General features: G+C 47.3%; 1 protein-coding gene across 9 annotated transcripts in view; it reads left to right on the forward strand.

Annotated features, from left to right (window-relative positions):
* Positions 1–701: 701 nt before the first annotated feature.
* The window catches only part of MFHAS1 (multifunctional ROCO family signaling regulator 1), a 124,479-nt gene continuing 110,973 nt past the window's right edge, over positions 702–14,207 (forward strand). For 8 of the 9 annotated variants that reach the window (XR_014239081.1, XM_082374944.1, XM_082374945.1 and 5 more), the window contains exon 1: positions 702–3,826. Coding sequence is in view for 8 of the 9 variants with exons in the window: in XM_082374944.1 (XP_082231070.1) it covers positions 832–3,826 (2,995 nt within the window). In the remaining variant the exon portion in view is untranslated. Of the gene's footprint in view, positions 3,827–4,118; positions 4,790–14,207 lie in introns of those variants that run through there. The other variant, XM_082374950.1, reaches the window with a different exon arrangement.

The following is a 14,207-nucleotide window of genomic DNA, read 5'->3' on the forward strand; positions in this document are numbered from 1 at the left end:
AAAGATATGCTTAGAGGCCCAGGGCCAACAAAGAGCCAGACGCAGGCGAACCCAAGCGCTCTGCACCCGGGACGGGCCCCCAGCGCACCTCCCGCCCAGCGCCGTCCACGCCGCCGGCCTGCACCGGGCGAGGCGCCCCCAGTCCACACCCGGCGCGGGTCAGTGCCCCCGCCCCCGGGGCGGTGCCGGGAACACGCGGCGCCTCCGGCGGTCACGTGGGGGCCGCTCCGCCGGGCGGCGCTGCTGCTTCCCGATCGCACCCTCCCAGTGCCGGGGACGCGGCGATCGTGCTCCCGCCGGAGCCTGGGGAAGCGGAGGCCAGGAGGCGGCCCGGCCCTGCGCCCACAGGATGCCCGCCGCGGAGCCGGGCGCCGCCGTCCTCGTGGAGCTGGCGGAGGCGACGACGCTGCGGGCCGCGGGGCCGCGGCGGCAAGGGTAGCGGGGCCGGAGTCGGCCCCGAGGCGCCGAAGGCGGGCGGAGTGGGAGGAGGAGCGGCAGGCATCCACCGCGGCGCGGCGGGCGGGCGGCGGCCCTGCTGCCCCGGCGCGCCCCTGGCCCGGGAGCCCGGAGAATGCGAGCTGCGCTCCCCGCCGGCCGCCGCCTCCCCCCGCGCCGTGCGTCCGACGACCCCCGGAGCTGCTCGCGTCGCCGCCGCCCCCCAGCTGCGGGCGCCCGGCCGCTGGCTGCGCTAGGACCCGCCGCCGCCGGTCGCCGAGGGCCGGTAGGAAGGGAGGAGCGGGAGCGAAAGGGCCCCGGAGACTGGCGCCCGCCGGGGCGCAGCGCGACATGTAGCTGCGGGCTCCCGCGCGAGGGTGTCGGCCCGGCCCCGCCATGGCTGGGACGGACAGCGGGAACCTGAAGACGGTGAGGCTGTGGCGGGACGCCGCCCTGCGCGCCAGGAAGCTGCGGAGCAACCTGCGCCAGCTCACCCTCAGCGCGGCCGGGGGCTGCCCGGGGACCGACCAGCTCGACTCTCCCGACGCGCCCCAGCTCGTGCTGCCGGCCAACATCGGGGACATTGAGGTGCTGAACCTGGGGAACAACGGCCTGGAGGAGGTGCCCGACGGGCTGGGCTCGGCGCTGGGCAGCCTCCGCGTCCTGGTCCTGCGCCGGAACCGCTTCGCCCGGCTGCCCCCGGCGGTGGCCGAGCTGGGCCACCACCTCACCGAGCTGGACGTGAGCCACAACCGGCTGAGCGTCCTAAGCGCCGAGGTGGTGAGTGCCCTGCGCGAGCTGAGGAAGCTCAACCTCAGCCACAACCAGCTGCCCGCCCTGCCCGCCCAGCTGGGCGCGCTGATCCACCTGGAGGAGCTGGACGTCAGCTTTAACCGCCTGGCGCACCTGCCCGACTCCCTCTCCTGCCTCTCCCGCCTGCGCGCCGTCGACGTGGACCACAACCAGCTCACGGCTTTTCCGTGGCAGCTGCTGCAGCTGGCGGCCCTGGAGGAGCTCGACGTGTCCAGCAACCGGCTGCGGGGCCTCCCTGAGGATATCAGTGCCCTGCGGGCCCTCAAGATCCTCTGGCTGAGCGGGACCGAGCTTGGCACCCTGCCCAGCGGCTTCTGCGAGCTGGCCAGCCTGGAGAGCCTCATGCTGGACAACAACGGGCTGCAGGCTCTGCCCGCCCAGTTCAGCCGCCTGCAGCGACTCAAAATGCTCAACCTCTCTTCCAACCTCTTGCAGGAGTTCCCCGCCGCGCTGCTGCCCCTGGCTGGTCTGGAGGAGCTCTACCTTAGTCGCAACCAGCTCACTTCAGTGCCATCCCTGATCTCGGGCCTGGGCCGTCTTCTCACCCTGTGGCTGGATAACAACCGGCTCCGCTACCTGCCTGACTCCATCGTGGAGCTCACTGGCCTGGAGGAGCTGGTCCTGCAGGGGAACCAGATCGCTGTGCTGCCAGACAACTTTGGCCAGCTCTCCCGGGTGGGCCTGTGGAAGATCAAGGACAACCCGCTGATCCAGCCCCCCTACGAGGTCTGTATGAAGGGGATCCCCTACATCGCAGCTTACCAGAAGGAGCTGGCTCATTCCCAGCCGGCGGTCCAGCCCCGCCTCAAGCTGCTCCTGATGGGCTATAAAGCTGCAGGAAAGACCCTGCTCCGTCACTGCCTCACCGAGGACAGAGTGGAGGGGAACCAAGGAGGAGAGGACAAGAAGAGCCACCCGCCTTCACCTCCTCCCGTGAGCAAGGGCATCGAGGTGACCAGCTGGACAGCGGATGCCTCCCGGGGCCTGCGGTTCATCGTGTATGACTTAGCCGGGGATGACAGTTATGAGGTGATCCAGCCCTTCTTCCTCTCCCCGGGGGCCCTTTATGTGCTGGTGGTGAACTTGGCCACCTATGAGCCGCTCCGCTTTCCCACCACCGTGGGCTCCTTCTTGCATCGGGTAGGGGCCCGGGTGCCTCATGCCGTGGTGTGCATTGTGGGCACGCACGCCGACCTGTGCGGGGAGCAGGAGCTGGAGGAGAAGTGTCTGGACATCCACCGCCAGATCGCCCTGCAGGAGAAGCGTGACGCCGAGGGCCTGAGCCGTCTGGCCCAGGTGGTGGATGAGGCGCTGGCCCGGGACTTTGAGCTCCGCTCCGCCAGCCCCCATGCAGCCTACTACGGTGTGTCCGACAAGAACCTTCGGCGGCGCAAGGCCCACTTTCAGTACCTGCTCAACCACCGGCTGCAGATCCTCTCCCCTGTGCTGCCCGTGAGCTGCAGGGACCCACGCCAGCTACAGCGCCTGCGGGACAAACTGCTCTCAGTGGCCGAGCACCGGGAAATCTTCCCCAACCTCCACAGAGTACTGCCTCGGTCCTGGCAGGTGCTGGAGGAGCTGCACTTCCAGCCCCCTCAGGCGCAGCGGCTCTGGCTCAGCTGGTGGGACTCGGCTCGCCTGGGCCTGCAGGCCGGCCTGACCGAGGACCGGCTGCAGAGCGCCCTCTCCTACCTGCACGAGAGCGGCAAGCTGCTGTACTTTGAGGACAGCCCGGCCCTCAAGGAGCACGTCTTCCACAACCTCTCCCGCCTCATCGACATCCTCAACGTATTCTTCCAGAGGGATCCTTCCTTGCTGCTGCATAAGCTGCTCCTGGGGACCAGCGGCGAGGGCGAGGCTGAGAGCCGGGGTGAAAGCTCCCCGCTGATGGCGCCGCCCGCCCCAAGCCAGGATGCTCTCCGGGCCACCCAGCTCCATCATTACGTGGAGGGCTTTCTGCTGCATGGGCTCCTGCCGGCCCACGTCATCCGGCTGCTGCTGAAGCCTCACATCCAGGCTCAGCAGGACCTGCAGCTCCTGCTGGAGCTGCTGGAGAAGATGGGACTCTGTTACTGCCTCAACAAAGCCAAGGGCAAGCCTCTGAATGGGTCCACGGCCTGGTACAAGTTCCCGTGCTATGTGCAGAACGAGGTGCCCCACGCGGAGGCCTGGATTAACGGGACCAACCTGGCCGGGCAGTCCTTTGTTGCTGAGCAGTTGCAGATTGAATATAGCTTTCCCTTCACCTTTCCACCCAGCTTGTTTGCACGCTACAGCGTCCAGATCAACAGCCATGTGGTGCACAGGTCGGATGGCAAACTTCAGATCTTTGCATACAGAGGGAAAGTCCCTGTGGTGGTGAGTTACAGACCTGCCAAGGGGGTCCTGCAGCCGGACACGCTGTCCATTGCCAGCCACGCATCCTTACCGAACATATGGACGGCGTGGCAGGCCATAACCCCCTTAGTAGAGGAACTGAATGTCCTACTTCAGGAATGGCCTGGACTGCACTACACCGTGCACATTCTCTGTTCTAAGTGCCTTAAGAGAGGGTCACCCAATCCACACGCTTTCCCAGGTAAGAGGGGAGAGGGATGTGTCTCCCTTGCGGTATGTTTTAAGATGCATTTGGGGAAGATATTTGTTTCTCCTTTGGCAGACTGTTTGCTTAACCTCACTGGCTCCCCAGGAAAGCTTTTCAAGGTAAACAGAGGGGGATTTGGGGACAAGCAAAAGGCAGTAAGTATGTGAGCAATATGAATACAGTCCCCAGTATCATGTATCATACTCTTCTAATAGAAAGACTCAAACTTCCAAAGTGGGTTCCAGTCAAAACATTTCGGATCTCCTTTTCCCTCTTCCCAATTCAGCCCGCCTTTCCTGGAAGGAAACTTCAGATGGTTGAACAGAAGATGAGTGGTGTCTGATGCCGAGCCCCGGGCTATAATGCTTATTAGACACATCTTGAAGGGCTGCTCTGAGTTTGAGATGTCTAGTTTCATATTCTTTTGTTTAACTTCAGAGTGTGACCATAATGCAGAAATTATTGCTCCTTTTTCTTAAGAAATTCCAGAGAAGAATGTTTCGTAATCGGGGTGAATGATGGATTAGTAAAGACAAAAATGTCAGTCTGTAAGGCATGACTCAATCCTGGGATCACTGTTTCACCCACTGCACTCTAGGGCATGAAAGAGAGATTACTGAAATCTCTTAAGGGGAGTTTTTTGGGTATTTCCTGGTAATTTTGTGCTTTACCGACATCTTAAGGCCCGGTTTTTGGTTAAGTGTTAGAGAGTGGAGCTTTATGGAGGTGCTTTGTAAGAGATGGAAGGGACAAGAAACACGAGTTTTTGGGGTTTTTTTGTTTTTGTTTTTTTTTCCTCTTTTGGGGAGTGTTTTCCAGCAGACTTGTTTTTTTTTTTTTTTTTAACTGTTTCAGGTGAGTGGGAGAATTCCAGGACTGGTAGGGTTTTTCAAGCCTGGTTAATTGGTATCCTAAGTGTCTATTTGGGAACGGGTCCATTTCTTCACCCTTTGGAACTCTTCTCTAAACAGCTCTGATTTTTGTGAAGCAGGCTTAGTTAACATTCCAGGTGTCCTAAGGACAAACCCAATAATAGCATCACTGCCAGTTTCTCCCCTCGGTCCCCCACCTCTGGGTACATTGAGGGGGGTGATGAAATGGAAGACTGTACGCCACTGTCATCTTTGTCCTAGTCTGAATGCTGCTCGTAATAGTATCGGGAAGGAATTGGACACCAATATTTCCGAAGGTAACATCTCCCCGTTGCCCTAGATCTAGGTTGAGTTTAATTCATCAGCTGAAAAAAGCCACCATATCCAGTTACCAGTCAATTAAGCCGTCCATTCTGTATGATTATCTGGTGTCTCCTCACAGTTCATGACTTGGTAGCCTTTTCAGTTTGCTTTATATTTGCCATTGTCTTTATTCATGAAAGCAAAATTCTTCTCTGTTGTGCCACGAAATTGAAGAAAGTGGTTGAGAATTACATATTCACAGAGCAGATTATTGAAGGAGCTACTTAAAGCCAGTTCTTAACACAAAGATGGAGCGTTAATAAAACTGATGTTATTAACAACAAAGGGGAACACGTAGGTTATTGAACAAGTAAGGATCTGTGCAGAGGAATTCGAAGAACTTTGAAGAGTAAACAATGAGGCTGATTTTTTTTTTTTTTCCTAATCTCAGCTCTTTATTTTTTAACAGTCATAAATTCCACAAACAAGCTGTCTCCAGATGCAGAGACAACCCCATTCTCTTGTTATTGTTTTGCCTTTTTGTCTTTCAAGGAGGTTCACCTGGTTTGCAATCCAGGCTATAGGGAAGAGGTGGCTTTTTCAACGTAAAAAACAATTAAATGATTGAAAATTGTCAAATTATCTTATGTAGTGAGTAGGAATAACTCATCAGCTGTTTTTATAATATGGACTGTAGGTTTCTGTTTTGTTTATGGTCAGAGAAAGAAATTATCTTTTTTGCTTCGTTCAGGATTGATTTCTTCCAAAAGCAGCAGAGGGTACAGAGTAGTGGGAAAAGATGATTATAGTACATTTATTATATTAAGAAGACAAAGAAAAAACCACATTTTCCTCTTTCATAATTTTCTGTGATAGCCATCATTTGTTAGTATTTGTCACAATTCTGAAAGATTTGAGAAGAGCTAAAATAATGAAAAGCTAGAAGGTGATGTAGGAACAAACGTATAACGTTGGGTGTTCAGTTAGTGAGGGCATACATTTAAAAATATGCTCAACGAGGCCCTGGATTATTAAAATATATTGTAACTCAGCAGAAACCTTTGAATCTCTTGGTAGCTTTTTGTTTAAGAAGTCATTTTGCTTTTTAGAGACATGAAAAAAGTTCGTTACTTAGTTTTACATTTTATTAAAGTGTCAAGTTCTCTTGTAAACTAGCAATTTTATATACAATGGTGAAAAAACACTGGCTGTTAAATTTGTTTCAGCTTCAAGACATTAAAATTAAATAGGAAATTAATCGAAGTGTCTCCTTTGATTTTATAGGGAAGAAACAAAGTTGCATTATTATCTTAAAAAGTTTGTGTGTGTGTGTGAAAAACCCATTTTGGCTCTGTCCCTGTGGATGGGACATTGAATTTTCTGGTCTGAGCTGCACTGAGGTAGTTGGCCTAGGGAAGTATAACGCTAGATTTCTCTTTTCTTATTTTGATTTACAAAAGAAATGCAATGTTTTGGAAAATCCTTAGTCACCAGGCCACTTGTTTTGAAAAGTTCTTGTAAAAAAGATCTAAGCATTGTGTCAGAGAGGTCACCTGTTTGTTTCATTTGAGATAAATGGGTTGAGTGATAAGAGAGGCTTTCGGAAACTCAAAGAAGGCCCATGACGCAGCCTACATGTCAGGTGTGAGTCTTTGCCTACTTTCTGCAACGACTTTACTGCCAGCACCTGACAGCCAGGCTTCCTCATCCTTAACGAGGGAACTCCGTGGAATGTTCTTGGCCTTGAGTAAGTTTCTTCTTGCGGGATATTTATCTATGCTCTCGTTCTTTTCCACCAACATGACATCTAAACCAGGAGAGCTGACTGCTCCTGAGGTTGGATAATGTGTGGCCTACGGATGTAAGATGTGGAGGTGTGGACGGAGGTCCACAGCGAGATTCTAGTGCTTTGCTATCCATTTCAGTATTTGAAAGGATGCTGTGTGTTTTTAAATTGGAAGAGTGCATCTTGGTGAGTTGAACTTGGGCCGCGTGTGATTTTTCATGAAATATCCTACTCTCCAAATTATTCAAGGTCACTCTTAAGAATAATTAGAAAGCAACCCAGAGCAGTAGGCAGAGAATTGGTACATGATCTTTTATATATTTGATCCCTTTCATTCACTCAGTTGCTCAGCACCCTGCCGCTTCTCCCTAGTCAAGTGCCTTTTGTCCTTGTTTAATTTCTTACACACTCTGTACCTCTCTGAATCCCTCAGTGAATTTTGCCTTGTTCTGTGGCTGTTTGTGTAGGTCATAATATCTCTTTGATTAGCTTGTTCACTTGCTTCCTCCAAGCAAGAAACATGCCTGAGGCTTTGTGGCTTCTGTAAGAGCCTCTCAACTGTCTGCTGGATGATTGGTCTTAGTGAGAAATCTCTTTTTTGTTTTCTTTGATAGTCACATACTCTGTCAGATTCCCAGGTGGTACTCTTGTAGTCATCTCGCTTTGTCCTGTGTCCCAGCTTCCCTCCCCCACACGTGTCCCTCTGGTGTTCTCTTCGTGACTGTATTACTGGCCTTGCCCTTGAATGAGCCCTTCACTTTGACCACTGAAGCAAAGCAAAATTCTTGCCTTGTTCTATCTCAGTTTTAGATTTGAGCATGACCTAGTTGCTCAGATTGAATTAGTCATTGTTTTTAATTTTGCAAAGGTTATTAAATATCTTTTTGGTTTGGCTTTATTAATACTGATGCCGCTCGGCTTTTGTTTTTGTGGAGAGTCCTCTTTGAACTCTCTTGGGCTTTGTTTCATAGAAACATCAAAACCTTCATCATGCAGTGGACGAAAGAAACTCCCTGCATAACAGAATTCAAAGACTTGAAAGGCCTTTGGAGTGTTCAGATTATTTTGAATATTAGGTGCCTCTTCTTTAAACTCTAGAATAAACTCTCAAGTCCATCCCTGCACAAGTTTAGAATTTCCTAGAGAAAGTATTTTTTAATTTGTTAACAGACATTTTGTGTCGTCCTCTGCCACCTGCTTGTCTTATCCTCCAGGAAACCTCACCTATTTTAGTTCTTACTCATTTTCTTCATCTGAACACCTAGAACATGTATAGGGTGTACTTCACAGGGTTGTTTTGAGCATTAGGTGAGAGACTGTGTCGGGGAAAGCAGTTACCCCCCATGTCTGGAGGAAGTGAGGGGCTTCTGCTCCGTGTACCAGAGGGGGGCCGTGGTGGGGAGGGCTGATATGGGAGTGAACATTTCTGGTTGATTTCTCCCTTCACCCACCAACTTGCTTCTCTCCATGGGAGTGTTTTGATTAAGGATCTGACCATCCATCAGGGAGCTTTTTTTTTTTTTTTTTTAAAACGCAGGGGACCAGTAGTGCTGGTCTCATCTCTTGCCCTCTCTTGTCTGCTGCAGCCGAGGCCGTCCTGGGCCCGGGGCTGGAGAGGAGAGTTGTTTGCGTTTCAGGCTCTGCTTGGGGCAGGCCCAGCCAGGTCTCTGTTCCCCTGGTTCAGCTGCTCTGATTGCAAAACCAGGTGTCAGGTTGCTGTCAGGTTTACTGTCCTCTGGGGGCTGGCTACCTTCACTTTAGTGGGGAGGGCTATGGAGGCCTCATTTTGGCCTGCCTTCCCCAGACCTGCTCCGGCACTCGTGAAGCTGACCCTTGGATCCCCATTTAGTGCTTCAAGTCTGCACGGCCTGTAGAACCCAGAGTGATTGACAGACATCTCAGACAGCCACAGAATACGTATGATGACATGTCTTTCTTGAACCACCAAGACCCTCTCCGTGAAAGGTGTGGCAGTTTGCTCTGCGGTTGTACCCTCACTTCTCTGAGTTCTGATGTCTCATGTGATGGCACATCGCACCCTGCATGGTGCCTGGCACAGGGCCGAGCAGGTAGAAGGGACTCAAAGCGGATTCGTAATTTTTCAAGAACTCAAGAAATTCTAGTGTTTCTTAATTGATTCCTTGGTAGAGTGGTTTTTTTTAGGTTGCTTGTGATGTTTTTTATCTCAAAGTGTGTACTTTAATAGAAGCGTGTATAATTTTCCTATGGGATTTTTCTGCCACATCAATCCCTGCCCTCTGTGTACATCCTCCTGACTCTTACAGAGATGGGGGAGGAGTGGGCGAGGGGCAGCTTATCAGGATGAAGGTGAGTGAAGCGTGGAAGATGGCTACAGAAAGCTTCCACCACCTGACATCACAGTCGCTCTCCTTGAGGCAGTGGGCACTCCCCTCCCTCCTGTCTCATAGCTCTTTCTTTCTTTCTTTTTTCTTTTTCTTTTATTTTTTTTGGAATTTTGGAATTTTATTTTTTTTATACAGCAGGTTCTTATTCGTTATCCATTTTATACATATTAGTGTGCACATGTCAATCCCAATCTCCCAATTCATCACACCATCCCCTCCTCCCCCCCACCACCCCCCCGACTGGCCACTTTACCCCCTTGGTATCCATAGGTTTGTTCTCTACATCTGTGTCTCTATTTCTGGCCTGCAAACCGGTTCATCTGTACCATTTTTCTAGGTTCCACATATATGCATTAATATACGATATTTGTTTTTTCTGACTTACTTCACTCTGTATGACAGTCTCTAGATCCATCCACGTCTCAACAAGTGACCCAATTTCGTTCCTTTTTATGGCTGAGTAATATTCCATTGTATATATGTACCAAATCTTCTTTATCCATTCATCTGTCGATGGGCATTTAGGTTGCTTCCATGACCTGGCTATTGTAAATAGTGCTGCAATGAACATTGGGGTGCCTGTGTCTTTTTGAATTATGGTTTACTCTGGGTACATGCCCAGTAGTGGGATTGCTGGGTCATATGGTAATTCTATTTTTAGTTTTTTAAGAAACCTTCATACTGTTCTCCATAGTGGCTGTATCAATTTACATTCCCACCAACAGTGTAAGAGGATTCCCTTTTCTCCACACCCTCTCCAGCATTTGTTGTTTGTAGATTTTCTGATGATGCCCATTCTAACTAGTGTGAGGTGATACCTCATTGTAGTTTTGATTTGCATTTCTCTAATAATTAGTGATGTTGAGAAGCTTTTCATGTGCTTCTTGGCCATCTGTATGTCTTCTTTGGAGAAATGTCTATTTAGGTCTTCTGCCCATTTTTGGATTGGGTTGTTTGTTTTTTTAATATTGAGCTGCATGAGCTGTTTATATATTTTGGAGATTAATCCTTTGTCCGTTGATTCATTTGCAAATATTTTCTCCCATTCTGAGGGTTTTCTTTTCATCTTGTTTGTAGTTTCCTTTGCTTTACAAAAGCTTTGAAGTTTCATTAGGTCCCATTTGTTTATTTTTGTTTTTATTTCCATTACTCTAGGAGGTGGATCAAAAAAGACCTTGCTGTGATTTATGTCAAAGAGTGTTCTTCCTAAGTTTTCCTCTAAGAGTTTTATAGTGTCCAGTCTTACATTTAGGTCTCTAATCCACCTGGAGTTTATTTGTTTATGGTGTTAGGGAGTGTTCTAATTTCATTCTTTTACATGTAGCTGTCCAGTTTTCCCAGCACCACTTATTGAAGACACTGTCTTTTCTCCACTGAATATCCTTGCCTCCTTTGTCATAGATTACTTGACCATAGGTGCGTGGGTTTATCTCTGGGCTTTCTATCCTCTTCCATTGATCTATATTTCTGTTTTTGTGCCAGTACCATATTGTATTGATTACTGTAGCTTTGTAGTATAGTTGGAAGTCAGGAAGTCTGATTCCTCCAGCTCCGTTTTTTTCCCTCAAGACCGCTTTGGCTATTCGGGGTCTTTTGTGTCTCCATACAAATTTTAAGATTTTTTGTTCTAGTTCTGTAAAAAATGCCATTGGTAATTTATCTGTAGATTGCTTTGGGTAGTATAGTCATTTTCACAATATTGATTCTTCCAATCCAAGAACATGGTATATCTCTCCATCTGTTTGTATCATCTTTAATTTCTTTCATCAGTGTCTTATAGTTTTCTGCATACAGGTCTTTTGTCTCCCTAGGTAGGTTTATTCTTGGTATTTTATTCTTTTTGTTGCAATGGTAAATGGGAGTGTTTCCTTAATTTCTCTTTCAGATTTTTCATCATTAGTGTATAGGAATGCAAGAGATTTCTGTGCATTAATTTTGTATCCTGCTACTTTACCAAATTCATTGATTAGCTCTAGTAGTTTTCTGGTGGCATCTTTAGGATTCTCTATGTATAGTGTCATGTCATCTGCAAACAGTGATAGTTTTACTTCTTTTCCAATTTGTATTCCTTTTATTTGTTTTTCTTCTGATTGCCGTAGCTAGGACTTCCAAAACTATGTCGAATAATAGTGGTGAGAGTGGACATCCTTGTCTTGTTCCTAATCATAGAGGAAATGCATTCAGTTTTTTACCATTGAGAATGATGTTTGCTGTGGGTTTGTCATATATGGCCTTTATTATGTTGAGGTAGGTTCCCTCTATGCCCACTTTCTGGAGAGTTTTTATCATAAATGGGTGTTGAATTTTGTCAAAAGCTTTTTCTGCATCTATTGAGATGGTCATATGGTTTTTATTCTTCAATTTGTTACTATGGTGTATCACATTGATTGATCTGTGTATATTGAAGAATCTTTGCATCCCTGGGATAAATCCCACTTGATCATGGTGTATGATCCTTTTAATGTGTTGTTGGATTCTGTTTGCTAGTATTTTGTTGAGGATTTTTGCATCTATATTCACCAGTGATATTGGTCTGTAATTTTCTTTTTTTGTAGTATCTTTGTCTGGTTTTGGTATCAGCGGGTTAGTGGCCTCATAGAATGAGTTTGGGAGTGTTCCTTCCTCTGCAATTTTTTGGAAGAGTTTGAGAAGGATGGGTGTTAGCTCTTCTCTAAATGTTTGATAGAATTCACCTGTGAAGCCATCTGGTCCTGGACTTTTGTTTGTTGGAAGATTTCTAATCACAGTTTCAATTTCATTACTTGTTATTGGTCTGTTCGTATTTTCTATTTCTTCCTGGTTCAGTCTTGGAAGGTTATACCTTTCTAAGAATTTGTCCAATTCTTCCAGGTTGTCCATTTTACTGGCATAGAGTTGCTTGTAGTAGTCTCTTAGGATGCTTTGTATTTCTGCGGTGTCTGTTGTAACTTCTCCTTTTTCATTTCTGATTTTATTGATTTGAGTCCTCTCCCTCTTTTTCTTGATGAGTCTGGCTAATGGCTTATCAATTTTGTTTATCTTCTCAAAGAACCAGCTTTTAGTTTTATTGATCTTTGCTATTGTTTTCTTTGTTTCTATTTCATTTATTTCTACTCTGTTCTTTATGATTTCTTTCCTTCTACTAACTTTGGGTCTTGTTTGTTCTTCTTTCTCTAGTTCCTTTAGATGTAAGGTTAGATTGTTTATTTGCCATTTTTCTTGTTTCTTGAGGTAGGCTTGTATTGCTATAAAGCTCCCTCTTAGCACTGCTTTTGTTGCATCCTATAGGTTTTGGATCATCGTGTTTTCGTTGTAATTTGTCTCTAGGTATTTTTTGCTTTCCTCTTTGATTTCTTCAGTGATCTCTTGGTTATTTAGTAACATATAGTTTAGCCTCCATGTGTTTGTGTTTTTTACGTTTTTTCCCCTGTAATTGATTTCTAATCGCATAGCGTTGTGGTCAGAAAAGATGTTTGAAATGATTTCAATTTTCTTAAATTTACTGAGGCTTGATTTGTGACTCAAGATGTGATCTATCCTGGAGAATGTTCCGTGTGCACTTGAGAAGAATGTGTAATCTGCTGTTTTTGGATGGAATGTCTTATAAATATCAATTAAATTTATCTGGTCTACTGTGTCATTTAAAGCTTGTGTTTCCTCATTAATTTTCTGTTTGGATGATCTGTCAATTGGTGTAAGTGAGGTGTTCAAGTCCCCCACTATTGTTGTGATTTCCTCTTTTAGAGCTGTTAGCAGTTGCCTTATGTGTTGAGGTGCTCCTATGTTGTGTGCATATATATTTATAATTGTTATATCTTCTTCTTGGATTGATCCGTTGATCATTATGTAGTGTCCTTCCTTGTCTCTTTTTTTAATAAATTTATTTATTTATTTATTTTTGGCTGTGTTGGGTCTTCGTTGCTGTGCGCGGGCTTTCTCTAGTTGCGGCGAGCGGGGGCTATTCTTTGTTGCAGTGCATGGGTTTCTCATTGCAATGGCTTCTCTTGTTGCGGAGCATGGGCTCTAGGCGTGTGGGCTTCAGTAGTTGTGGCATGTGGGCTCAGTAGTTGTGGCTCGTGGGCTCTAGAGCTCAGGTTCAGTAGTTGTGGCGCACGGGCTTAGTTGTTCCGCGGCATGTGGGACCTTTCCGAACCAGGGCTCGAACCCGTGTCCCCTGCATTGGCAGGCAGATTCTTAACCACTGCACCACCAGGGAAGTCCCCTTCCTTGTCTTTTGTAACATTCTTTATTTTAAAGTCTATTTTACCTGCTATGAGTATTGCAACTCCAGGTTTCTTTTGATTTCCAGTTTCATGGAATATCTTTTTCCATCCCCTCACTTTCAGTCTGTATGTGTCCTTAGGTCTGAAGTGGGTCTATTGTAGACAGCATATATACGGGTCTTGTTTTTGTATCCATTCAGCCCGTCTGTGTCTTTTGGTTGGGGCATTTAATCCATTTACATTCAAGGTTATTATTATTATTTTTTTCAAGGTTATTATTGATATGCATGTTCCTGTTAACCATTTTCTTAATTGTTTTGGGATTGTTTTTGTAGGTCCTTTTCTTCTCTTGTGTTTCCCACTTAGAGAAGTTCCTTTAGCATTTGCTGTAGAGCTGGTTTGGTGGTGCTGAATTCTCTTAGCTTTTGCTTGTCTGTAAAGCTTTTGATTTCTCTGTCGAATCTGAATGAGATCCTTGCCAGGTAGAGTAATCTTGGTTGTAGATTCTTCCCTTTCATCACTTTAAGTATGTCATGCCACTCCCTACTGGCTTGTAGAGTTTCTGCTGAGAAATCAGCTGTTAACCTTATGGGAGTTCCCTTGTATGTTATTTGTTATTTTTCCCTCTTTGCTTTCAATAATTTTTCTTTGTCTTTAATTTTTGTCAGTTTGATTACTATGTGTCTTGGCATGTTTCTCCTTGGGTTTATCCTGCCTGGGACTCTCTGTGCTTCCTGGACTTGGGTGGCTATTTCCTTTCCCATGTTAGGGAGGTTTTCGACTGTAATCTCTTCAAATATCTCTTCTGGTCCGTTCTCTCTCTCTCTTCCTTCTGGGACCCCTATA

The sequence above is a fragment of the Balaenoptera borealis genome (genome assembly GCF_965194805.1).
Source record: "Balaenoptera borealis genome assembly, chromosome: 21".
NCBI classification, from domain to species: Eukaryota; Metazoa; Chordata; class Mammalia; order Artiodactyla; family Balaenopteridae; genus Balaenoptera; species Balaenoptera borealis.